Below are 23,494 nucleotides of genomic sequence, written 5' to 3' on the forward strand. Positions count from 1 at the left end.
ACCCCCATATCCTTCTCAGTTAAGGTTCCCGTTAAATATGTATGTGTGTATATAATATACAGGTCCTTCTCAAAAAATTAGCATATTGTGATAAAGTTCATTATTTTCTGTAATGTACTGATAAACATTAGACTTTCATATATTTTAGATTCATTACACACAACTGAAGTAGTTCAAGCCTTTTGTTTTAATATTGATGATTTTGGCATACAGCTCATGAAAACCCAAAATTCCTATCTCAAAAAATTAAAATCATGAAAAGGTTCTCTAAACGAGCTATTAACCTAATCATCTGAATCAACTAATTAACTCTAAACACCTGCAAAAGATTCCTGAGGCTTTTAAAAACTCCCAGCCTGGTTCATTGCTCAAAACCGCAATCATGGGTAAGACTGCCGACCTGACTGCTGTCCAGAAGGCCATCATTGACACCCTCTAGCAAGAGGGTAAGACACAGAAAGAAATTTCTAAACGAATAGGCTGTTCCCAGAGTGCTGCATCAAGGCACCTCAGTGGAAAGTCTGTGGGAAGGAAAAAGTGTGGCAGAAAACGCAGCACAACGAGAAGAGGTGACTGGACCTTGAGGAAGATTGTGGAGAAGGACCGATTCCAGACCTTGGGGGACCTGCGGAAGCAGTGGACTGAGTCTGGAGTAGAAACATCCAGAGCCACCGTGTACAGGCGTGTGCAGGAAATGGGCTACAGGTGCCGCATTCCCCAGGTCAAGCCACTTTTGAACCAGAAACAGCGGCAGAAGCGCCTGACCTGGGCTACAGAGAAGCAGCACTGGACTGTTGCTCAGTGGTCCAAAGTACTTTTTTCGGATGAAAGCAACTTTTGCATGTCATTCGGAAATCAAGGTGCCAGAGTCTGGAGGAAGACTAGGGAGAGGGAAATGCCAAAATGCCTGAAGTCCAGTGTCAAGTACCGACAGTCAGTGATGGTCTGGGGTGCCATGTCAGCTGCTGGTGTTGGTCCTTGATGGTTTTATCAGGGGCAGTGTCAATGCAGCTAGCTATCCGGAGATTTTGGAGCACTTCATGCTTCCATCTGCTGAAAAGCTTTATGGAGATGAAGATTTCATTTTTCAGCATGACCTGGCACCTGCTCACAGTGCCAAAACCACTGGTAAATGGTTTGTCCATGGTATTACTGTGCTCAATTGACCTGCCAACTCTCCTGACCTGAACCCCATAGAGAATCTGGGGGATATTGTGAAGAGAAAGTTGAGACGCAAGACCCAACACTCTGGATGAGCTTAAGGCCGCTATCGAAGCATCCTGGGCCTCCGTAAAACCTGAGAACTGCCACAGGCTGATTGCCTCCATTCCACGCCGCATTGAAGCAGTCATTTCTGCAAAAGGATTCCCGACCAAGTATTGAGTGCATAACTGAACATAATTATTTGAAGGTCGACTTTTTTTTTGTTTTAAAAACACTTTTCTTTTATTGGTCGGATGAAATATGCAAATTTTTTGAGATGGGAATTTTGGGTTTTCATGAGCTGTATGCTAAAATCAATATTAAAACAATAAAAGGCATGAACTACTTCAGTTGTGTGTAATGAATCTAAAATATATGAGAGTCTAATGTTTATCAGTACATTACAGAAAATAATGAACTTTATCACAATATGCTAATTTTTTGAGAAGGAACTGTGTGTTTATATATACATACATACATACATACATACATACATACATACATACATACATACATACATACATACATACATACAGTGTGTGTGTGTATATATGTATATGTGTATATATGTATATACACACAATGTATGGCTTTTGTTGGTAAGACCTTCTCCCACCCCTCTTTGATATTTAATGAAAAACCAGTAAGTGCTTGATGGCTCATTTTTTTCAAGATGGGATCTTTCAATTAAGCTTAACTTCATTTCTGCTGCAGTTTCTGTGCATCTTGGTATCAGCCACTGTATGTGTATAATTAAACTTAAAGAGACTCTGAAGCGAGAATAAATCTCGCTTCAGAGCTCATAAATAGCAGGGGCACGTGTGCCCCTGCTAAACCGCCGCTATAGCGCGGCTTAACGGGGGTCCCTTCACCCCCAAAAAGACCACTGCAACACTTGGTCGCAGATTTGGTCGTGATTTATTGCTTACTGGAGGCAGGGCTAACGGCTGCAGCCCTGCCTCCAGTCGCGTCTATCAGCGGCGCATCGCCGCCTCTCCCCCGCCCCTCTCAGTGAAGGAAGACTGAGAGGGGCGGGGGAGAGGCGGAGATACGCGCTGACAGACGCGCGTGGGGCAGGGCTGCGGCGGTTAGCCCTGCCCCAACCAGGAAGCGCTCCCCGGGTGTATCGAGGGGGATTTGGGGGTGAAGGGACCCCCGTTAAGCCTCACTATAGCGGCGTTTTAGCAGGGGCACACGTGCCCCTGCTATTTGAGGTCTGAAGCGAGATTTATTCTCGCTTCAGACTCTCTTTAAAAGTTTAATTTTAAAACTGTCTATAAGCAGTTATACAATATAAAAACATACAAATGGCAAACACACAAATGCGGTGGGATGCAGCAGGATGCTTTGCAGAAAAGTCATGCTCACATTTTGCAGATTCTCACTCACTGTTGCTTTGCTGTTTTCTAGTGGTATCCTGAAGTCCATCACTTCTGCCGAGGAGTGCCTATAGTGCTGATTGGCTGTAAAACAGACCTGCGTATGGATAAAGAACGATTGCGTAAACTGAAGTCCTCTCAGCAAGAGCCAATCACTTACTATCAGGTAATAGGGCATTCCTTATCCTGTTCAAGCACTCTCATTGCAGCACAGGCATAGATCACACAGAACTAGTGCTGCTTGGGAGATGATTTCCACAGGATTCACAGCAGCCTTTACAGTGCAATCTACTTAATTTAGGCTATGCAGCATGTTAGTTTCCATCTACTGTTTTATTCCATTTGAAAAGATTTTAATTGCCTCCACAGAGAGATTTTGTACTTCGTGTATTACTATATGGCTTACTTATGACTGGGTGCTTTCCAGCAGTGATTAACATTATTATAGCATGTACCCCTTTATTAATGATTGTGTTGGCCAGCTGGTCAGAAAACTGAAGTACTGACCTGGGAGATGCTGAACTGAGGCCAACTGAAGTATGGGACTTGGGAGAGCCACAATCATAGGATGGCTAGCGGAGGGTGTGTTGTTTTCAGTCAGTAGGAAGTTCTATCCTGATTAGTCTTTAGTGACCCCAGGGAATAATGAGCACAGGCCTGTGCTAGCAAGTGTACTGTGCTCATTGATTCCAAAGGGCTTAGATGAAGTCACAGATGAGGTGGTAGATGACCTGTGTTGTTGATGGCAAGTGGTTAAAACAAAACATAACACACTATGCATACAAAAGCCTAACCTTGTCAGGAGTGAAGCTAGGTATTCTGGGTAATGTTTAGCATTTCAAACATCAATCTAGGGATGATTGGTAATGTACAGTGTCCTGAGGATTTTTGTGTTTTTTTTTCTGGAGAATTTACTAGACACTACTACTTTTTTTGTTATCAAAGGACAACTGACCTGAGGGATATGGAGGCTGCCATGTTTATTTACTTTTAAACAATACCTGTTGCCTGGCAATGTTTCAAGCATTAGTAGTAGTAGCATAACACACCTGAAACAAGCACGTGATAAATGCTGTTGAAGTTATGTCAAACATCGATCTGCATGCCAGGTTAAGGCTCTATGACTAAAAGTATTAGATGCAGAGTTTTAGCAGGACAGCCAGGCACTCTGCTTTGTTTAAAAGGAAATGTGTCTAGCAGCCTCAATATCCCTCTCAGGTCAGTTGTCCTTTAATTTATAAATATGGCAAACCCATTAAAATGGTAATAAATGATGCATTTGTGGCTATATAGTGATGTTGCTGTAACTGGCAGTATTTTTAGTTTTCTTCCACTTTTTTAAACAGGCCAATATGAACATTACATAGAAACCTCAATGTTCTGGCATGTCTGGCCATATATAGGGCCCAGAATGGTACAAGTACACTGGTGAAGCACCGTTTCCAGTGTATCCCTTGCGTGGGCTGTCATGGTGTCCCGCACTTGGTGCTGCCCTGTACTTCTAATCCTGACTCTTATAAAGCACTCATTGCGGATTATGGGAGTTGTAAGCGAATGAAAGCATTCTTTGCAACAAAGGCAGATTAGGCTTTTATTGTGTTCCTTGTTTTACGGGATTGTTGGATAAGTGATTCACTACTGCTTTATTTGCAAGTGATATTGTTTAACACCTTTTGTGGTCTGTCTGTGGTCTTCAATAGCTGAAGTAAGCATTTCAGGGGGTCTGGTAAGGAATATGCCATGAAACTATATTATGTGATTTTATTCCTTAAAGGGATACTGTAGGGGGGTCGGGGGAAAATGAGTTGAACTTACCCGGGGCTTCTAATGGTCCCCCGCAGACATCCTGTGCCCACGCAGCCACTCACCGATGCTCTGGCCCCGCCTCCGGTTCACTCCTGGAATTTCTGACTTTAAAGTCAGAAAACCACTGCGCCTGCGTTGCCGTGTCCTCGATCCCGCTGATGTCATCAAGAGCGCACAGCGCAGGCCCAGTATGGTCTGTGTCTGCGCAGTACACTCCTGGTGACATCAGCGGGAGCGAGGACACGGCAACGCAGGTGCAGTGGTTTTCTGACTTTAAAGTCAGAAATTCCAGAAAAGAACCGGAGGCGGAGCTGGAGCATCGGTGAACGGCTGCGCCAACACAGGATGTCTGCGGGGGACCATTAGAAGCCCCGGGTAAGTTCAGCTCATTTTCCCCCGTCCCCCTTACAGTATTCCTTTAAAGAGAAACTAACCTGAAAATAAAAAGTCAAAATAACCATACACAGGTCATACTTGCCTCCTGTGTAGTTTACTCCTCAATCTTTCTCCTCTCCTGCGTCCCATTTGGCCACTGTGATCAATGGAATTTTCCATCCTCCATTTTAAAAAAAATGGCCATTACCCCATAACCGCTTCCTGCTCGGCACACTGTTAAACTGTAATATCACACACTTGAGCCATAGGGAAACATGGACATTATCTTGCACATTCAGTTGTAACTGACAGCTACTGATATATGGATCACTGGAAGGGATCACCGTAAGAAGAAAATGCTGAGCTTCTGAGAGGAATTGAGGTTGAGGCTAGTATGCAATATTCATTTGCAGCTACATTTGCAGTGTTTTTTCTTTAAATAATTTTACTTGCTTCGGGTTCCCTTTAACACGCTTCAGATTAACCACCTATAAATCTGCTTTATGGACTACGATATAGTATGTTTGTTAGTCCGGCCATTCCCATGTGCATACACTACAGAGCACATTTATTGCGTTACCCCCTAACCACTTCTCATACAGCCGTCTCTTTTAACCACATAAGGACCACAGTCTTTTCGCCCTTAAGGACCAGAGCCTTTTTTTCCATTCAGACCACTGCAGCTTTCACGGTTTATTGCTCGGTCATACAACCTACCACCTAAATGAATTTTACTTCATTTTCTTGTCACTAATACAGTTTTCTTTTGGTGCTATTTGATTGCAGCTGCGATTTTTAGTTTTTATTATATTCATCAAAAAAGACATGAATTGTGTCAAAAAAAATGATTTTTTTTTAACTTTCTGTGCTGACATTTTTCAAATCAAGTAAAATTTTGATACATTTTTGTCCAAATGTATTGTGCTACATGTCTTTGATAAAAAACAACACACCATTCAGTGTATATTTATTGGTTTGGGTAAAAGTTATAGCGTTTACAAACTATGGTGCAAAAATTTTCCCATTTTGAAGCATCTCTGACTTTTCTGAGCACCGGTCATGTTTCATGAGGTGCTAGAATTCCAGGATAGTATAAATACCCCCCCAATGACCCCATTTTGGAAAGAAGATATCCCAAAGTATTCACTGAGAGGCATAGTGAGTTCATAGAAGATATTTTTTGTCACAAGTTAGCGGAAAATGACACTTTGTGACAAAAAAAATAAATTAAAAAAGTTTCCATTTCTGCTAACTTGTGACAAAAAAAAAAAAAAAAATCTGCCACGGACTCACCATGCCACTCCCTGAATACTTTGGGATGTCTACTTTCCAAAATGGGGTTATTTGTGGGGTATTTACTGTCCTGGCATTTTGGGGGGTGCTAAATTGGTTTTTGCACCCTAACTGCGCTAAGGGGCCCAAAGTCCAATGAGTACCTTTATGATTTCACAGGTCATTTTGAGACATTTGGTTTCAAGACTACTCCTCACGGTTTAGGGCCCCTAAAATGCCAGGACAGTATAGGAACCCCACAAATGACCCCATTTTAGAAAGAAGACAACCCAAGGTATTCTGTTAGGAGTATGGTGAGTATCGCTAACTTGTGACCAAAAAAAAAAAATCTTCTATAAACTTACCATACTCCTAACGGAATACCTTGGGGTGTCTTCTCTCTATAATGGGGTAATTTGGGGGTGTTCCTATACTGCCCTGGCATTTTAGGGGCCCTAAACTGGGAGGAGTAGTCTTGAAACCAAATGTCTCAAAATGACCTGTGAAATACTAAAGGTACTCATTGGACTTTGGGCCGCTTAGCGCAGTTAGGGTGCAAAAAAGTGCCACACATGTGGTATCGCCGTACTCAGGAGAAGTAGTATAATGTGTTTTGCGGTGTATTTTTACACATACCCATGCTGGGTGGGAGAAATATCTCTGTAAATGGACAATTGTGTGTAAAAAAAATAAAATAAAAAAATTGTCATTTACAGAGCTTTTTCTCCCACCCAGCATGGGTATGTGTAAAAATACACCCCAAAAAACATAATACTTCTCCTGACTACGGCAATACCACGTGTGACACTTTTTTTTGCAGCCTAGGTGCGCTAAGGGGCCCAACGTCCTATTCACAGGTCATTTTGAGGCATTTGGTTTCTAGACTACTCCTCACGGTTTAGGGCCCCTAAAATGCCAGGGCAGTATAGGAACCCCACAAGTGACCCCATTTTAGAAAGAGGACACCCCAAGGTATTCCGTTAGGTGTATGGTGAGTTCATAGAAGATTTTATTTTTTGTCACAAGTTAGTGGAAAATGACACTTTGTGAAAAAAAAGACCAATAAAAATCAATTTCCGCTAACTTTTGACAAAAAATAAAATCTTCTATGAACTCATCATTCACCTAACGGAATACCTTGGGGAGTCTTCTTTATAAAATGGGGTCACTTGTGGGGTTCCTATGCGGCCCTGGCATTTTAGGGGCCCACAACCGTGAGGAGTAGTCTAGAAACCAAATGTCTCAAAATGACTGTTCAGGGGTATAAGCATCTGCACATTTTGATGACAGGTAGTCTGAGGGGCCGAATTTTGTGGAACCAGTCATAAGCAGGGTGGCCTCTTAGATGACAGGTTGTATTGGCACTGAAGTGCAGGAAGTGCAGGAAGCGCAGGATGTTCTTAAAGAGACACTGAAGCGAAAAAAAATGATATGATTTGTATGTGTAGTACAGCTAAGAAAAAAACATTAAGATCAGATACATCAGTCTAATTGTTTCCAGTACAGGAAGAGTTGAGAAACTCCAGTTGTTATCTCTATGCAAAAAAGCTATTAAGCTCTCCGACTAACTTAGTCATGGAGAGGGCTGTTATCTGACTTTTATTATCTAAACTGTAATTGAACTGTTTACTTTTACTCTGCTAGAGGAGAGTTCATTACTTCACAGACTGCTCTGAAAGACTCATTTTTAATGCTGAGTGTTGTGTAATCTGCACATATTATAGAATAATGCAATGTTAGAAAAAACACTATATACCTGAAAATAAAAATATGAGAATATTTTCTTTGCTGCTAATCTTCTAGTAATTATTCATAGTACACAACCAATTCATTATATCCTATATTTTTTTTTCGCTTCAGTGTCTCTTTAAATCGTGACCTGGACAGGGCAGCAGAGAACATAGGCACAGGGCCGGATTTAGGCCTAGGGCACCAGGAGGAAGGGCACCAAAGCAGGAGGTTTGCAAATGCTGCAATGCAGGGAGATGGGAGACCGTGGTACTCTGCTGCTAGCCGCCTGTGCAGCAGTCACCTTGCTCACTGTGCAGGTTTGCATTGTGGCCGGTGGCTATGGACTTGAGCAGCATTGGAGATGGAAAGGAAGATGAAGCTTCTGCACTGGAGATGAGCGGAGAAATAAGTGACATTGATGGCTGCTGCGGTGTGAAGGCGAGCTGGCTACCTATACTGAAAGGTGTGTGTGTGTGTGTGGGGGGAATTAAGGAAGTCCTCTTGCTACCTATACTGGAGGGAAAGGGGGTAGGAGTCATCAGGCTACCTATACTGGAGATAAAGGGGGGAGGAGTCATCTGGCTACATATACTGGGGGAGGTCATCTTGCTACTTATACTGAAAGGGGGCAGCTGATGACAGTGGCCTAGGGTGGTAAAGAGTACAAATCCAGCCCTGCATAGGCATGTGATGTATTGGGTGCATAGACCAATAAGACCGCAATACATTCTTTTTGACTAGACCCATGTTAAGAAAAAAGGCCCCCAAAAAATTTATGTTCATTAACTTGGAGTGGCTTCCACCGAAAAGGCTGGGCATAGTAGCTTCTTGGATTGGCGATTGCGTATTGTGTGGCATAACTGTTGGTCTCAGCCACAATTAAGTCGTACCAGCAGTGATCAGAAAAAAATTCTGTCACTGCGGTGGGGCGGGTGAGGGTTTGGCCGGGTGATCAGAAGCCCGCAGGGGGGCAGATTAGGGCCTGATCTGATGGACAGGAGTGCTAGGGGGTGACAGGTGGTAACAGGAGGTGATTGATGGGTGTCTCAGTGGGTGATTAGAGGGGAGAATAGATGCAATCAATGCACTGGGGAGGTGATCGGAAGGGAGCCTGAGAGGGATCTGAGGGTTTGGCCGACTGATCAGGAGCCCACACGGGGCAAATTAGGGCCTGATTTGATGGGTAGGTGTGCTAGGGGGTGACAGGAGGTGATTGATGGGTGTCTCAGGGTGTGAATAGAGGGGGGAATAGATGCAAGCAATGCACTGGGGAAGGTGATCGGGGGTATCTGAGGGTGTGGGCGGGTGATTGGGTGCCCGCAAGGGGCAGATTAGGGTCTGATCTGATGGGTAGCAGTGACAGGGGGTGACTGGGTGATTGATAGGTGATCAGTAGGTGATGACAGGGGAGAATATATGCAAGCAGTGCACTGGCGAGTTGATCAGAGTGGGTCTGGGGGGCTATTTGAGGGTGTGGCGGGTGATTGGGTGCCCGCAAGGGGCAGATTAGGGTCTGATCTGATGGGTAGCAGTGACAGGTGGTGACGGGGTGTTTGATGGGTGATCACTGGGTGATTAGAGGGGAGAGCAGATGTAAACAATGCACTTTCGGAGGTGATCTGAGGGTGGGTCTGCGGGCAATCTGAAGGTGTAGGCGGGTGATCAGGTGCCCACAAGGGGCAGGTTAGGGTCTGAGCTGATGGGTGGCAGTGACAGGTGATTGACAGGCGAGGATAGATGTATACAGTACACGGAGGGGGGGTCCGGGGAGGATCTGAGGGTGTGGGGAGGTGATCAGGATCCCCCAAGGGGCAGTTTTGGACCTAATCTAAAAAATAACATTGACAGATAGTGACAGAGAGTGATTGATGAGTGATTAGGGGGGTGATTGGGTGCAAACAGGGGTCTGGCGGGTGGGCAGGGGGGGGGGTCTGAGGGGTGCTGTGTGCGATCAGGGGGCAGGGGGGGGCAGATCAGTGTGCTTGGGTGCAGACAGGGAGGGCTGCAGCCTGCCCTGGTGGTCCCTCGATCACTGGGACCACCAGGGCAGGAGGCAGCCTGTATAATACGCTTTGTATACATTACACAGCGTATTATACGCTTCCATTGCGGCGATCAAGGGGTTAACAACCTGCCGGCGCTTCCGGTCGGCCGGGGGGGTTGATTTAGCGGATGGGCGGAGCCTATTGCCCGGCGGATGCGCGCGCATCATAGCGCGCGTTCCCCGACCAGATAGAGTCCCAGGACCCGACGCCCATCGGCGTTATGTGGTCCTGGGCATGCCACTTTGCCGACGCCCATAGCTAGTGGGCGGTCGGCAAGTGGTTAAAGCACCAGTTGTGGTATGACATTTGTATATGCATTTAATAAAGCATTTTAAGTGTGTTATTTTAATTTAAAAAAAAAAAAACTGTTCCCCACCATACGGGGAAGAGTGATTGCTCGGTCAGCTTTATTTTTATTTTGTAAGTGAACAGTTTTACAAACAGACTTCACACAGAATTAACATGAAATGCTGTTAAATCCATATAAAATTTTGCCTAAAGTTAAACCTTAATTATGTTATGTTAACTGAAAGTGTGTTCCTTAAAAGGTTGTACATTTCAGTTGTTTGCCTGCGCAGAGTGCATGTGGGGTGCGAGGAGAGACACAGCAAACACAGCTAAAGTCTGGTACACACTTTCAATTATAAATTGGCCAATCACTGACCAATTTTTCTGCCTTCATGAGTCGTTAGATTTTGAATGCTATGTACAGATATTAGTCTTAATTCACTAAGCTTTATCAAACACTTTATCAAACGTTTGATAATTTACCTCATGGGTGAAATCTAATTTTGAATTCACTAAGGTATTATATATTTATCACATGTTTTATCGATAAAACATTCAATAAATCTATAACACCTGAGAGAATTCAAAATTAGATTTTACCCATGAGGTAAATTATCAAACGTTTGATAAAGTGTTTGATAAAGCTCCGTGAATTGAGGCCTGTGTAGGTAAGTTCTCATACTACATGGAGTGAACAGTAATCTGTTATTACTTTGTATTGTTTTACTAGATTTCTAATATTTTTCTAATTCAAATAAGATTACTAAATAAAAGATATGGCAAACCATGATGCAACTATTTACCCAACAAGTGAAGGTGCTGATGAAGCCAATTTCTGGTTGGGATATGGCGTATTATCGCTGCTGAGAGTTTGCAAGAACAAAAAAAAGAAAAGGAGAAAAAAAATTTTTTTTTCATACTACATGGAGGTGGTAAAGGTGGTTAGTGATTGGCTAGCATAATAATTTAAAGTGTGTACCAGGCTTAAAGTGTACCTGAGGCGAGGGGGCATAAAAATGTACACATACCTGGGGCTTTCTCCAGCCCCCTCCGCGCACATCGCTCCCTCGTCTAAAGGCTCCTAGATTCTCCCGTAGCAGCCCAGTCTCCGCGGTCAGTCAGGTCCAGTCGGTGCAAGTGCAGTGCGGCCAAGAGCGCTCCCCGTCTGGCTCCCATGGCTAAGAGCGTTTTGCACGCAGAATGCTCCTGACGATGGGAGTGCAGCAGGGCGGCCGTGGGCCACACATGCGCAGTACCGCCCGACTGCCCGTGAAGACTGAAGCTGCTACAGAAGAATATAGGATGATTTAGACCACAGTGCAAGAGCGATCTGCACAGAGGGGGCTGAGGTAGGCCGCAGGTATGTACAATACTTGTCTCAGGGGTCACCTTAAGGCTAGGTTCACACTATGCCGGATTAGTAGCATGTACAGTTTAACAGTGCCACTGTGTTTGTCAATATACATTTTGTATTGGTTGGTGTCCATTGCATTACGTGTTTTGACAGCAAGGGAGAGGAGGGGCTGAGGTGGATTTTTGATATTTTTCCTCACGTTTGATTTCCTGTAAAAGCACTGGTGAGATGGGATGCAGCCAGTTTCTACTGTATAGACTTTCATTGTGTCCATAAGCATAGTTATGCAGCGTCCAGAAAAGTTGTGCAAGACGGGACATTCCACTACACATTCATGCAAAAATGGTGGTGGGAAATTTGGGCGAAGGGTGAAGCCGAAAAACTGCTCACCCTGCTCCTGAAAAAGTCCTGGCGGCATTAAATACTATTCTCTCTCCAGGACGCCATGGACTCAAAACAGACTTGTTGCTGTCAACCAAATGATGCTGTCTTTAAAGGACAACTGAAGTGAGAAGTATGTAGAGGCTGCCATATTTATTTCCTTTTTAAAGAGAACCTAAACTGAGAAGGATATGGATTTTTCCTTTTAAAATAATACCAGTTGTCTGACTCCCCTGCTGATCCTGTCTCTCTAATACTTTTAGTCACAGCCCCTGAACAAGCATGAAGATCAGGTGCTCCGACTGAAGTCAGATTGGATTAGCTGCATGCTTGTTTCCGGTGTGTGATTCAGCCACTATTGCAGCCAGAGATCAGCAGGACTGCCAGGCAACTGGTATTGTTTAATAGGAAACATCCATAACCCTCTCAATTAAGGTTCCCTTTAAACAATACCATTTGCCTGGCAGCCCTGCTGATCTATTTAGCTGCAGCAGTGTATGAATAACACCAGAAACAAGCATGCAGCTAAACTTGTCCGAGCCGACAATGGCATTGATTCATAAAAGTGAGTGTGGTAGTTCAGAGAAGGGCGGGAAATTGCCGCTAGCGGTAAATGAATTTTTTTATGAATTCACTGCAAAAACCCTCAGAGTGCGAGATGATTGCGATAGCAGTCGGTAAGTGTGCGGTGTGGTGCGGAAAGCTGTCGGTATAATTTGCTGAGTGCGGTAGTTTGTCGCTGACTTCCTAATGACAAGGTGCATGCTGGGCAGAAGTGGGCAAATTTAGACTCACGTGACCTATTATAAAATATTTTTTTTTAAATTATTCTTATAAATTATCTTGCGCTGTATAATTTCTAAAAACCTGAGTGATATTACAACCGCCCTTCCTCCTCTGTATCCTTAAAAATTCAATAACATTACTGTATATACTTGAGTATAAGCCGACCCCCCCCCCCCCCCCAACTTTTACCTAACAAAACAGGAGAAAATGATTGACCAGAGTATAAGTCGAGGGTAGGAAGAGCAACACCTACTAAGGATCTCCTAGGAATCATCCACACCAGGCAACCTGGGGCCTAGAGGGTGTCGGGGCCCATCAGCCACCTTCTCTGACCTTTCTCCACATCAGCTTACCAAAAAGACTACAAAGCGGTCCCACATCTACTACCTGCCTAAGGCCCCATTACATCTTAATCCATCTCTGGTCATTACTAGTGACCCAGTAGCTGACAGGTCTGAAGGAAGTTTTTTACAGTAAAGCTTGTTGATTGTTTTAAGCCTTATATTTGAATTCAATAACCTGCATCCCCCCCTGCATGTGAACATGTGCAGCTGTGTCCCGCTGCCAAAGCTGTGTGGCATGTTGTTCAGCTGTGCCCCCCCTCCCTCCCTGCTGGAGCTGCGTGCATTGCATTTTAGGCTATGCAGTTTCCCCCAAACCCCCACCCCCCGGAGCTGCATGCAATTTCATCACCAGACCGGACCTGTGTAAAGCTGTCTGTGCCGGAAATTATCCCCCCCCCCCCCCCCCCCAGCCACATGTATAGCTGTCCCCCACCGGAGCGCTGTATTCACCTGTGCGCTGATGCTGGAATGTGCCCCCCCCCCCCCCATACCCCAGAGCGGTGTGAAGTTGAATTACCTGGCATTTGCAGAGTCCTCACTACTGGAATCTTCACCTCGTCTGTCCGTCTCATCTGTATGATGCCCTCTGGTGGCTCGTCACATTTTATGCGCCACTGCAGGGGATCCTAGAGACCCCGGACGGACAGACGAGGAAAAGATGAAGTGAGTGAGGACTCTGCAAATACAATAATACAATGTACAGTAATACAATAGCAAATACAGTAATACAATTTAACACCACTCTGGCGTGGGGGGGCACATGCCAGCAGCATTGCAGAGATTGATACAGTGCTCCGGCGGGGGACAGCTGAACACATATCTGGGGGGAGGAGAATACAGCTTACACACCGCACACAGGTTCAGCGGGTGACGGCGGCTCACGTGGCTTTAGCATGGAAGGAGGAAATCGCATGCCGGCACAGACAGCACCGCACACAGCTCCAACTGGGGGACTGCACACACACCACATGCAGCTCGGGGGGGGGGGGGGGAGGGGGGGCACAGGCAGTACTACTCAAGTTAGTGATACGAGTATAAGCCAAGACCCCCACTTTTGGGACACCTTTTCGGTCCCAAAAACTTTGCTTATACTCAAGTGTATACGGTAAATTGAAAGGGCTCCATTTGTCACCTAAAATTCTACTGTGTAGAGCAAACTCGCCAGGTCTTTGTTGGCGATAACAGCACGTTATTTATCACCCTTTTTTTTTTCATGAATTAACTTCATTTAGTTTACCGACACAAACAACGGTTTCATTACCGCACTATTACCGCATGCGGTAAAACATGCGTAAAAACAGGCGTAAAATTTTATGAATCCACTATCAACAACCTACCATGCGGTAATTTACCGCTTTGGCGATAAAGCATGCGGTAATTGTTTATGAATCGAGGACAATGTCAGAAACGCCTGATCTGCTGTATGCTTGTTCAGGAGCTGTAGGTAAAAGTATTAGAGGCAAAGGATCAGCAGGGCTGCCAGGCAACTGGTATTGCTTAAAAGGAAATAAATATGGTGGCCTCCATATCCCTCTTTTTACAGTTGTCCTTTAAAGTAATTTTGACTCCGTCTTTCGCTGGTGCCCAAATTACCTTCTGAGCGCTGCTATAGCCGTAATCCACATTAAGGCCTATGGCGGCGCACCCAAATTTCCAGCACCATTTTGCATGTTATGTTCCACTGCCGCAATGGATACTATGAAAATGGACAGGTCTGAACAAATCCTATAGATAACCTAGAATCAACATTTTCATTTATACGCTGGTTTCCATTATTTTGTGGTTGTTAGATTAACGTCTACAATGCCACTTATATCACTAAATCTTTAAAGTCTTGCGTTTTTAAAGTGGGTGAAGTGGACAATGGAGTGACTTCCAGCAATAAAGGTAACTGAAGCTCGTCCTGGCGACGCATCAGGAGGCTGTACACATGCTAGATTCTCATCCTGATAGTCAGGAACCGGCCCGCGGCACGCATGCGTATATGGTTCCCGACTGCGGGTTTGACCAGATCGAGAAGGGAAGCAGCCTTAGTCAGGCTAAAACAAGGCTGGGACCCCTCAGAACACTTACTGCCACCACTAGCTGTTCGCTAGACACTTCAACTCTGCTGTCGAGTCCTCAGCGCGCACTCCGCGTTTTCGTATTCGGGTCAGCTTTAGGCCGAATACGGGAACGCCACGCACCCACACACGCACACAGGTGCAATCTTACACTGTAGTGAAGCAAAAACCCACTAACAGTCGTTCCGAACGATACTGTTAGCCACTCTGCTGTCGCTACTCGCACTGGCGTTTTTCATACGTTGGGTCAGCTGCGCGCTTTAGGCCAACGTATGACAAACGCCCCCACACACAATGCAATTACAATTTCATATGGTAGTGTTGCTCCAGCATACAATTAGGCACGGACTATACACAGTTGCACTTCAATCTCTTCTAGGCTATGAGTGTTAGTTTAGCACAGCAGAAGTCAAGCTTATTAAATAACGATTTAATATTCCATAAAACTTGGAACAATACAGAACAGATTATATACAAAAGATTACAACAAATAAAATAAAAAGTTACAAAGATAAAAGTTACAAAAATACACACAAAGCGATTTTGCTTACCAAAATAAACGGAGAAATAAACGTACCAGCGTATCGATCTGGCGTTGTTGCGGGGGTACGCACTTCTGGTCAGGAACCAGGTTAGTGAGCTACCTCCAAGAACTACCAGTTGTGGTTATCCTAGCTGCTATTTTATACTGTGAGATACGCCTGGGGGCTGCAACTTCCTTGGGGAGGGGAGGAACTAGTTTTTAATTACATCCTCAGTCATAATTGGATTTCCAGAGGCCTAGTCCATACATGACGCGCGTCATATCCTTTCCTGTGATATGCCACTTGAAACCTTTCCTGTCTCAGTTTTCAGATCATCAAAAAGGTCTTTTCCCCACTCCAGGTGACAATTGACTACGGCTTCCTCTACATCCCAGCAGGCCTGTCAGATGTAAATTCTAGAGTCCTTTGTTAGCCTTTGAAGTTCCCTGACTCTGTCCTGATTTGTATAATGGGACAATGGGGCTTCTAATTAGCTCCCTGCTCTCAGAGGAACTGAGGGTAATTGTATTCCACACTGTCACACAGACAAGTACAGCTTCCCCAAAGCCAGATGACCACCCATACATACGCATCTGAAGTACATAGCAGACAGGAAAATGAAAATATTATCCTTACATCATAAGCACCCCAGTATATTCCTGACACGCCCCCTCTTCCAGATGGCGCCGGCAGATGATTCTAACGAATCGTCCTGCCAAAGCCGACACTGACGGCCGGGCCTGGGGGGGGGGGGGTTAACTCCTTAGTTTCAAGCTACAGGACTGGAAAGCTAGGTCAGGTTGCTGCAATGTGTCATTGCCCCTGACAACCTGACGTAATCAACCAGGGGAATGAGAGTTCGTGACAACCGTGAATTCGCGACCATAGAGACAGTGCTGCAGCTGGGGAAGGGTTCCAACCGTCGCTACACGCACTTTCTCTATAGTGGCCGGAGCGATCTCTCGGTCCCTTTGGGGAACGATTATCTGCTGGTCTGCCTCTTCCCCTTCGGACAGCTCAGAGGGAATAACTTCCCAGAACCCTCTCAGCCCGCCCCTCCCAGCTGGTGACCTGCTGGCTAGCCCCCTGAGCTCTTCCAGGCTGCTGTCAAATCGAACAGCCCCAGAGAGCTCAGTGCTGCCTGTCACACATTCCAGGAAGGCTGCAGACGGAGAGGCTCCTGGGCCCTCAAGGCCAGGTTCCGAATTGGATGTGGCTGACCCAGTAACATTTGCCACTTCGGTGGACAGTCCTTGTGCTGTAGACCCGCTAGCGCTGCGGGTTACCACGGCAGCTGAAGGAGCGCCCACATTACACATATCATAAACCACATCACCTTTGGTCTTAAAAACATCTGAAGGGGGAAGACCTGGCCTGGTGCCGTCTGCCCCTTCAGTGGGCAATCCATCTGCTGCAGCCCAGCGAGCCCTGCTGGTTACTCCTGCAGCCGACGGAGTGTCCACCTGACACACAGCATTATGTAGCACAAAACATATGACATCAGCATTATCCGCCTTACACATATTGTCATTTGGGACATCACATAAAACATCCACCTTATCTGTATCATTACACACATTGCTACTCAGCACTTCACAAGTAGCATCAACAGTTCTTTCATCGATCGCCTCGATAGTCCGTGCTTCATAAAGGACATCATCAGTTTCTGCATTCTCCGGATCAACATGTCCCACTCCAGGCCTAGGCACTGGAGAATCACTAGGGCTGGCTCCTAGTATACAGTCCGTAGCCCCTGGGGCCTCGCCAGCACTCCCCACTTGCCCAGCATTATCACACAGTACCTTGCAAGAGTCCTGAACTTCTGCTGGGGAGGCGGGCTCCACAGGGTTTGGAGTAGGCTCATACCGGGCCACTAACCGTCCCAGGTCAGTACCCAGCAAAACGTTGGTGGGGATTTTGTCAGTCACCCCAACTTCTTTCAGTCCGCTGCCGGCCCCCCAATCCAGGTGGACCAAGGCGGTGGGTATTGCTAGGGTGACACCCCCAATTCCTCTGACAGCAATCATTTTCCCAGGTATGTACTGTTCTGGGTTCACAAGCTGGGGATGTATGAGAGTCACTTCTGCTCCTGTGTCTCTCAGCCCAGTGGCAACTGTACCCCCAACCGTGACAAGCTGCAGATTCTCTGCATAGCCAGTGGCATTCCTGGTAGCACACAGAGCAGTTGGGACTTCACGGGGGTTTGAGGCCTCACTGGATTTTGGGGCCTCCCTCTTCCTCTCTGGGCAAGTCGTGCTGATATGACCCACCCTGTCACATACAGTACAAAGCATTTCCGAGTGTCAGTGGTTGGTTGCCTGAATCCAGGAGACAGCGGTGCTTGCCTCCTCTGGGTGCTGGGTGAAACAGGTTTAGCAATCTGTTCTCCTCTCCAGCTGGGCGTAGTAGTCCTCCGGGACTCGGGTGCTCTATGGGCCGTGTACGAATCGGCCACTTCTGCAGCCTCATCTACTGTCTTTGGTTCTCGATCCAGCACAAACAGCCGGACCTCAACAGGACACGTGTGGAGGAACTGGTCTTTTATCATCAGTTCCTGCAGGGCATCCAAGGTTTCCACTGACAGTCTTTTTAGCCACTGCTGGAAGGCAGTGCGCAGGTTGCACGCATGATCCAGGTAACTGTCATTAGGACCTCGCTGCACTGTCCTGAAACATTTTCGATACACCTCTGGCGTGAGGTGGTATCGCGCAATGATGGCTTTCTTAATCGCCTCAAAGTCTGTTTCTTCCTCCTGGGGGAGACTCACAAACGCCTCCAGGGCCTTGCCTCTCAGCCCTGGTGTGAGGTATCTTGCCCACTGCTCACGGGGCACCCCATACTGCCGACAAGTCCTTTCAAACCCCTGTAGGAAAGTGTCTATGTCAGAGTCCTTGTCCATAGCGGGCAACTTATCCAGGGGGATTCTGTGGACTCGCTCACCTTCGCGTTCTGCGGGTCCAGCAGACCGGTTCTGCTGCTGAAGTTTAGCCAGCTCCAGCTGGTGTTGCCGTTCAGCTCTTTCCCTCTCGGCCTGGAGTCGCTGTGCAGCTTGCTCCCTCTCGGCTTGGTGTCGCCGTTCAGCTCTTCCCTCCTCTGCCTGTCGGTGCAGTAGGATCAGCTTTAGGCGCAGTTCAGGTTCAGCCGAGTTTAGTAGCTGTAGATCAGCTTCCAGAGATGTCATCTCCCTGCTTGGTGGATCGTCCAGGACATCGTCTCCCCTCGCATTCTGTGGCAGGAGCGATTCCTCCTCTGGCGTGTCGTGAGCTGCATCCGCTGACGTGCTCTGCCTCATCATACTCCTCGAGGGCACGAACTAACTGCTCCTTAGTCTGGCCGCTCACCGTCTCGATGCCTTTGTGCTCACACAGATTGAGTATTATCTCTTTGCTTTGCCTTGCATAGCTGGATGCTTTCTGAGCCATCGTGTTGCAAAAAGAAAAAGAAAAAAAAGGGGGAAGGGAAAGCAAAATACCAAGTGTGTATCCTTGAACAAAAAAAAAAAAAAAAAAAACGTTTATAGATTCTGCACTGACTAGACTTCTGTAGGCTAGTTGCTTCTACCAAGCTTCCAGCCTTTAGTACTCAAAATAGCGAGCTAAACTGTGTACTAATGTACTAAACGTTCCCACCACTGCCAGCCAATTATGTCAGGAACCGGCCCGCGGCACGCCTGCGTATACGGTTCCCGACTGCGGGTTTGACCAGATCGAGAGGGGAAGCAGCCTTAGTCAAGCTAAAACAAGGCTGGGACCCCTCAGAACACCTCTTACTGCCACCACTAGCTGTTCGCTAGACACTTCAACTCTGCTGTCGAGTCCTCAGCGCGCACTCCGCGTTTTCGTATTCGGATCAGCTTTGTGCTTAGGCCGAATACGGGAACGCCACGCAACCCCATCACATACACGGTTGCAATCTTACACTGTAGTGAAGCAAAAACCCACTAACAGTCGTTCCGAACGATACTGTTAGCCACTCTGCTGTCGCTACTCGCACTGGCGTTTTTCGTACGTTGGGTCAGCTGCGCGCTTTAGGCCAACATATGACAATCGCCCCCACACACAATGCAATTACAATTTCATATGGTAGAGTTGCTCCAGCATACAATTAGGCATGGACTATACACAGTTGCACTTCAATCTCTTCTAGGCTATGAGTGTTAGTTTAGCACAGCAGAAGTCAAGCTTATTAAATAACGATTTAATATTCCATAAAACGTGGAACAATGCAGAACAGATTATATACAAAAGATTACAACAAATAAAATAAAAAGTTACAAAGATAAAAGTTACAAAAATACACACAAAGCGATTTTGCTTACCAAAATAAACGGGGAAATAAACGTACCAGCGTATCGATCTGGCGTTGTTGCGGGGGTACGCACTTCTGGTCAGGAACCAGGTTAGTTCTAGCCGTGTGAGCTACCTCCAAGAACTACTAGTTGTGGTTATTCTAGCTGCTATTTTATACTGTGAGATACGCCTGGGGGCTGCAACTTCCTTGGGGAGGAACTAGTTTTTAATTACATCCTCAGTCATAATTGGATTTCCAGAGGCCTAGTCCATACATAACGCACGTCATACCCTTTCCTGTAATATGCCACTTGAAACCTTTCCTGTCTCAGTTTTCAGATCATCAAAAAGGTCTTTTCCCCACTCCAGGTGACAATTGACTAAGGCTTCCTCTACATCCCAGCAGGCCTGTCAGATGTAAATTCTAGAGTCCTTTGTTAGCCTTTGAAGTTCCCTGACTCTGTCCTGATTTGTATAATGGGACAATGGGGCTTCTAATTAGCTCCCTGCTCTCAGAGGAACTGAGGGTAATTGTATTCCACACTGTCACACAGACAAGTACAGCTTCCCCAAAGCCAGATGACCACCCATACATACGCATCTGAAGTACATAGCAGACAGGAAAATATTATCCTTACATCATAAGCACCCCAGTATATTCCTGACACTGATGCCTTGGCAAAGAGCCACCCAGCGTGTTCAAAGCAGAGTCAGGTGTCTGCCTTTTGACCTATCAAGCCTCCCTACTGCCTCTTTGGTGTAATGTGACAATGGCTTTCCTGATTTAATAGGGATGGCCAGGAGTGTAGCTCACCTTCCGCTATGCCCCACTTTTCTTTCATAAAGCTGCTTCTGTCTCTGGAAGTACCGGTGTAACATTCTGTGGAGATGCAGCTGCGGGCAGTCAGGATGCCCCCGCATCTGCTTCGGTTTTCCTGTCGGGCGTTTCGCCTGTCCCCCGGCGTCTAGCACGCCGAGGGGATTGTCAGTGGCTCATAGAGTGGCTTTGTCACGCGCGCACACACAGACAGGGCCTTTATGCGGGGAGGAGGCGCGTCAGCTGGCCTGCCGGTCGGCTGACATCAGGGGAGACTCTCGGCAGCTCGGATTGGCTGAGGGGCATGGGCGTGGCCGAGGGGTCTCCTCCGCTTCTGAAGCCTCCGGGAATCACTTGCAAACTGTCTGCTGTTGCGAATGCTTCGTGTGAGCACTCAGACCTTAGATCAGCCTTTCTCAACCAGGGTTCCCTGGAACCCCAGGGTTTCTTGAGTACTCTGCAGGGGTTCCTTGGCATTTTCCCCCATCGTGGGGATGTATAATGGAGCTCACTATAATAGGTGGTACTGTAACAAGAAGCACTAAATTAGTGGCTTAGGAGGCAGTATAATGAGTGGCAGTGTAATAAGGGTAGTGAAATAAACAGCCACACATACTTTTAAAGACCATGCCACCTGCAAAATAAATGCAGGGGTTCCTCGAGATCAAAAAAAAAATGTTTGCAGGGATTCCTTGAGATCCAAAAGCTATTTGCAGGGTTCCTCCAGGGTAGAAAGGTTGAGAAAGGCTGCCTTAGATAGTTCCGGTGTGCTTTGGTCTGGGAAGAAACCAGGGATTTCACACAGGACTAGGAATTATTACTACTGTTATTGCTTGATTATCTGTATATGACTCTGGCTCTCTTCTGACTACTCTTACGCTATCAGATTCTGTACCCTTTGCCCATCTGATCCTGTTGCTGACTCTGCCTGAAATTCCTCTATCCTTCTGCCTGCCGATTTTGTACTGTATCCTCCTTTCTGTTGCTGAACTGATCTGTCTGACCACTCTACTCACCAGTGAGCCCTTGTCACTGGTGAGGTTCCTTACTTATAGTACCCACCAGCTCCTCTGGTGAGGTTTTGCCAAACTAATCAGTATTACTGTTTCACCAAGCACTGTACACTTGCGATTACCTTGTTGGCTATAGTTGCATTATTAGTGATTCTCCAGATCACCATATAATCAGGTATAGTGTCTGATTTATTGGTGATACTGCAGATCACACAATAACCAGACTTCTGTTTGCAAATCTGAATTGCCGGTTGTAACGATTGGTGTAGCAGTTTTCACTGTACATAACCTCTGGTTATGTCATTTGTATGCAGAGTGGGCCTTTTTGTTTACTTTGTTAGTTCTGCTTTAAAGGTAACAGCAAATTTTATGCAGAAAGGAAGTTCTGATTTTAAGAAGCAGAAGTGCTAGTTGCTAATGGTGCGTCAGCTTGCAGTCACAGGAAGAAAGGTGTTGTTGAAATACCCCTGAACATGGGTGGTTATTGCAGCATGTCCTTGTTCTGTGTTGACACTGTACACAGAAGCTTGGAATTCATTCAGCTGCGCATGGCTTTCAGTGTGTAAGAATGGCGATACGGTAACTTCCTTCCTGCATCTCTCCTCACGCACAACCACTGCACTGACACGAATACACAGACACTGCTAGAAGGCCTCTTATTTGAGAGGACCTCTGTACTACAGCGCAAAGAAAATGCTTGGGATCATTTTAGGCAAAAGTTTACGGTTTGTATAATTGTCCCATGACGACTGCAGTCATCCCTGCTAGTTTAAGGCCGACTGATCTGAGAGGGAGACAAAGTGGCTGTTATATTTTGTTTCTTTTTAAAGAAAACCTGTACTGAGAAAAAAAAAGTTCCCCTGGGGGGTACTCACCTCGGGTGGGGGAAGCCTCTAGACCCTATCGAGGCTTCCCCCGTTCTCCTGTGTCCCACGGTGATCTCGCTGCAGCCCCCCGAACGCACAGGCGACAAATCTGACAGCCTGTGCAATATTTACCTTTTCGGTCTCCAGCGGGGGCGCTGTTGCGGCTCTTCTGACGGAGATGAGCGAAAATAGCTGAACTCCATCGGGTCCGCTATGCTGCGCAGGCGACTTGCGCCTGCACAGTAGAGCGGCCCAAGGGAGATCGGCTATTTTCGCCTATCTCCATGGGTAGAGTGGATACTGCGCCTGCCCTGGAGCCATCAGGTAAATATTTACATCGCCGCCTCTCCAGGAGGATTTTCTCCGCCGCAGTGGGACCGAGGAGGACGGGGGAAGCCTCAATAGGATCCGGAGGCTTCCCCCACCCGAGGTGAGTACCTCCCCAGGGGAGTTTTTTTCATTACAGAGGCCATTTCACATTACAAACGCGGATGGCCACGCATGTGGAACGCAACGCGTACGAACGCACGCCATCCGCGTTTGTATGCGTTGCGGGGCTGATCCCATCACTGAAAAGTGAATGGGACAGCCGCGCGTTTTTGCTAAATCTGCGTGCAGCATGCGTTCCCGGACCGCACAGGTCCGGAACGCATGCAGTGTGAACATCAGACAGTGCACTCTATGCACTGTCTGATGTTGTGCGTGTCGGGCCACCCGCACGCGTTTCCAAAACGCGGCTGGAAACGCGTGTAGTGTGAACGGGCCCTAAACATTGCAGATTGCTTGGCTGGCCTGCTGAGCCTCTGCCTCTAAGGCTAGGTTTCCACCTGTGCGTTTTGTGTCAGATTTTTCTCTCAGAAAAGTTGCATCGATTTGGCAGCTAATGGTAATGGACTGTTTCCATTCAATGCAAATTTTCATACGCTTTAAAAAAAATGATGCAGGACCTCAGATTTTT

At 46.5% G+C, this 23,494-nt stretch overlaps 1 protein-coding gene and 1 long non-coding RNA gene across 2 annotated transcripts in view; one reads left to right on the forward strand and one right to left on the reverse strand.

The window, feature by feature from the left end:
• RHOF (ras homolog family member F, filopodia associated) overlaps window positions 1-23,494 on the forward strand; it is a 105,414-nt gene that overhangs the window by 78,779 nt on the left and 3,141 nt on the right. The window contains exon 4 of the mRNA XM_068244974.1: window positions 2,614-2,748. Coding sequence (XP_068101075.1) covers window positions 2,614-2,748 — 135 coding nt within the window. The remainder of the gene's footprint in view (window positions 1-2,613; window positions 2,749-23,494) is intronic.
• Window positions 1-23,494, reverse strand: part of LOC137524764 (uncharacterized) — a 56,147-nt gene that overhangs the window by 4,975 nt on the left and 27,678 nt on the right. The window contains exon 2 of the long non-coding RNA XR_011022775.1: window positions 2,593-2,679. This is a non-coding gene — a long non-coding RNA (uncharacterized lncRNA). The remainder of the gene's footprint in view (window positions 1-2,592; window positions 2,680-23,494) is intronic.

Source organism: Hyperolius riggenbachi, chromosome 1, assembly GCF_040937935.1.
Source record: "Hyperolius riggenbachi isolate aHypRig1 chromosome 1, aHypRig1.pri, whole genome shotgun sequence".
NCBI lineage: Eukaryota > Metazoa > Chordata > Amphibia > Anura > Hyperoliidae > Hyperolius > Hyperolius riggenbachi.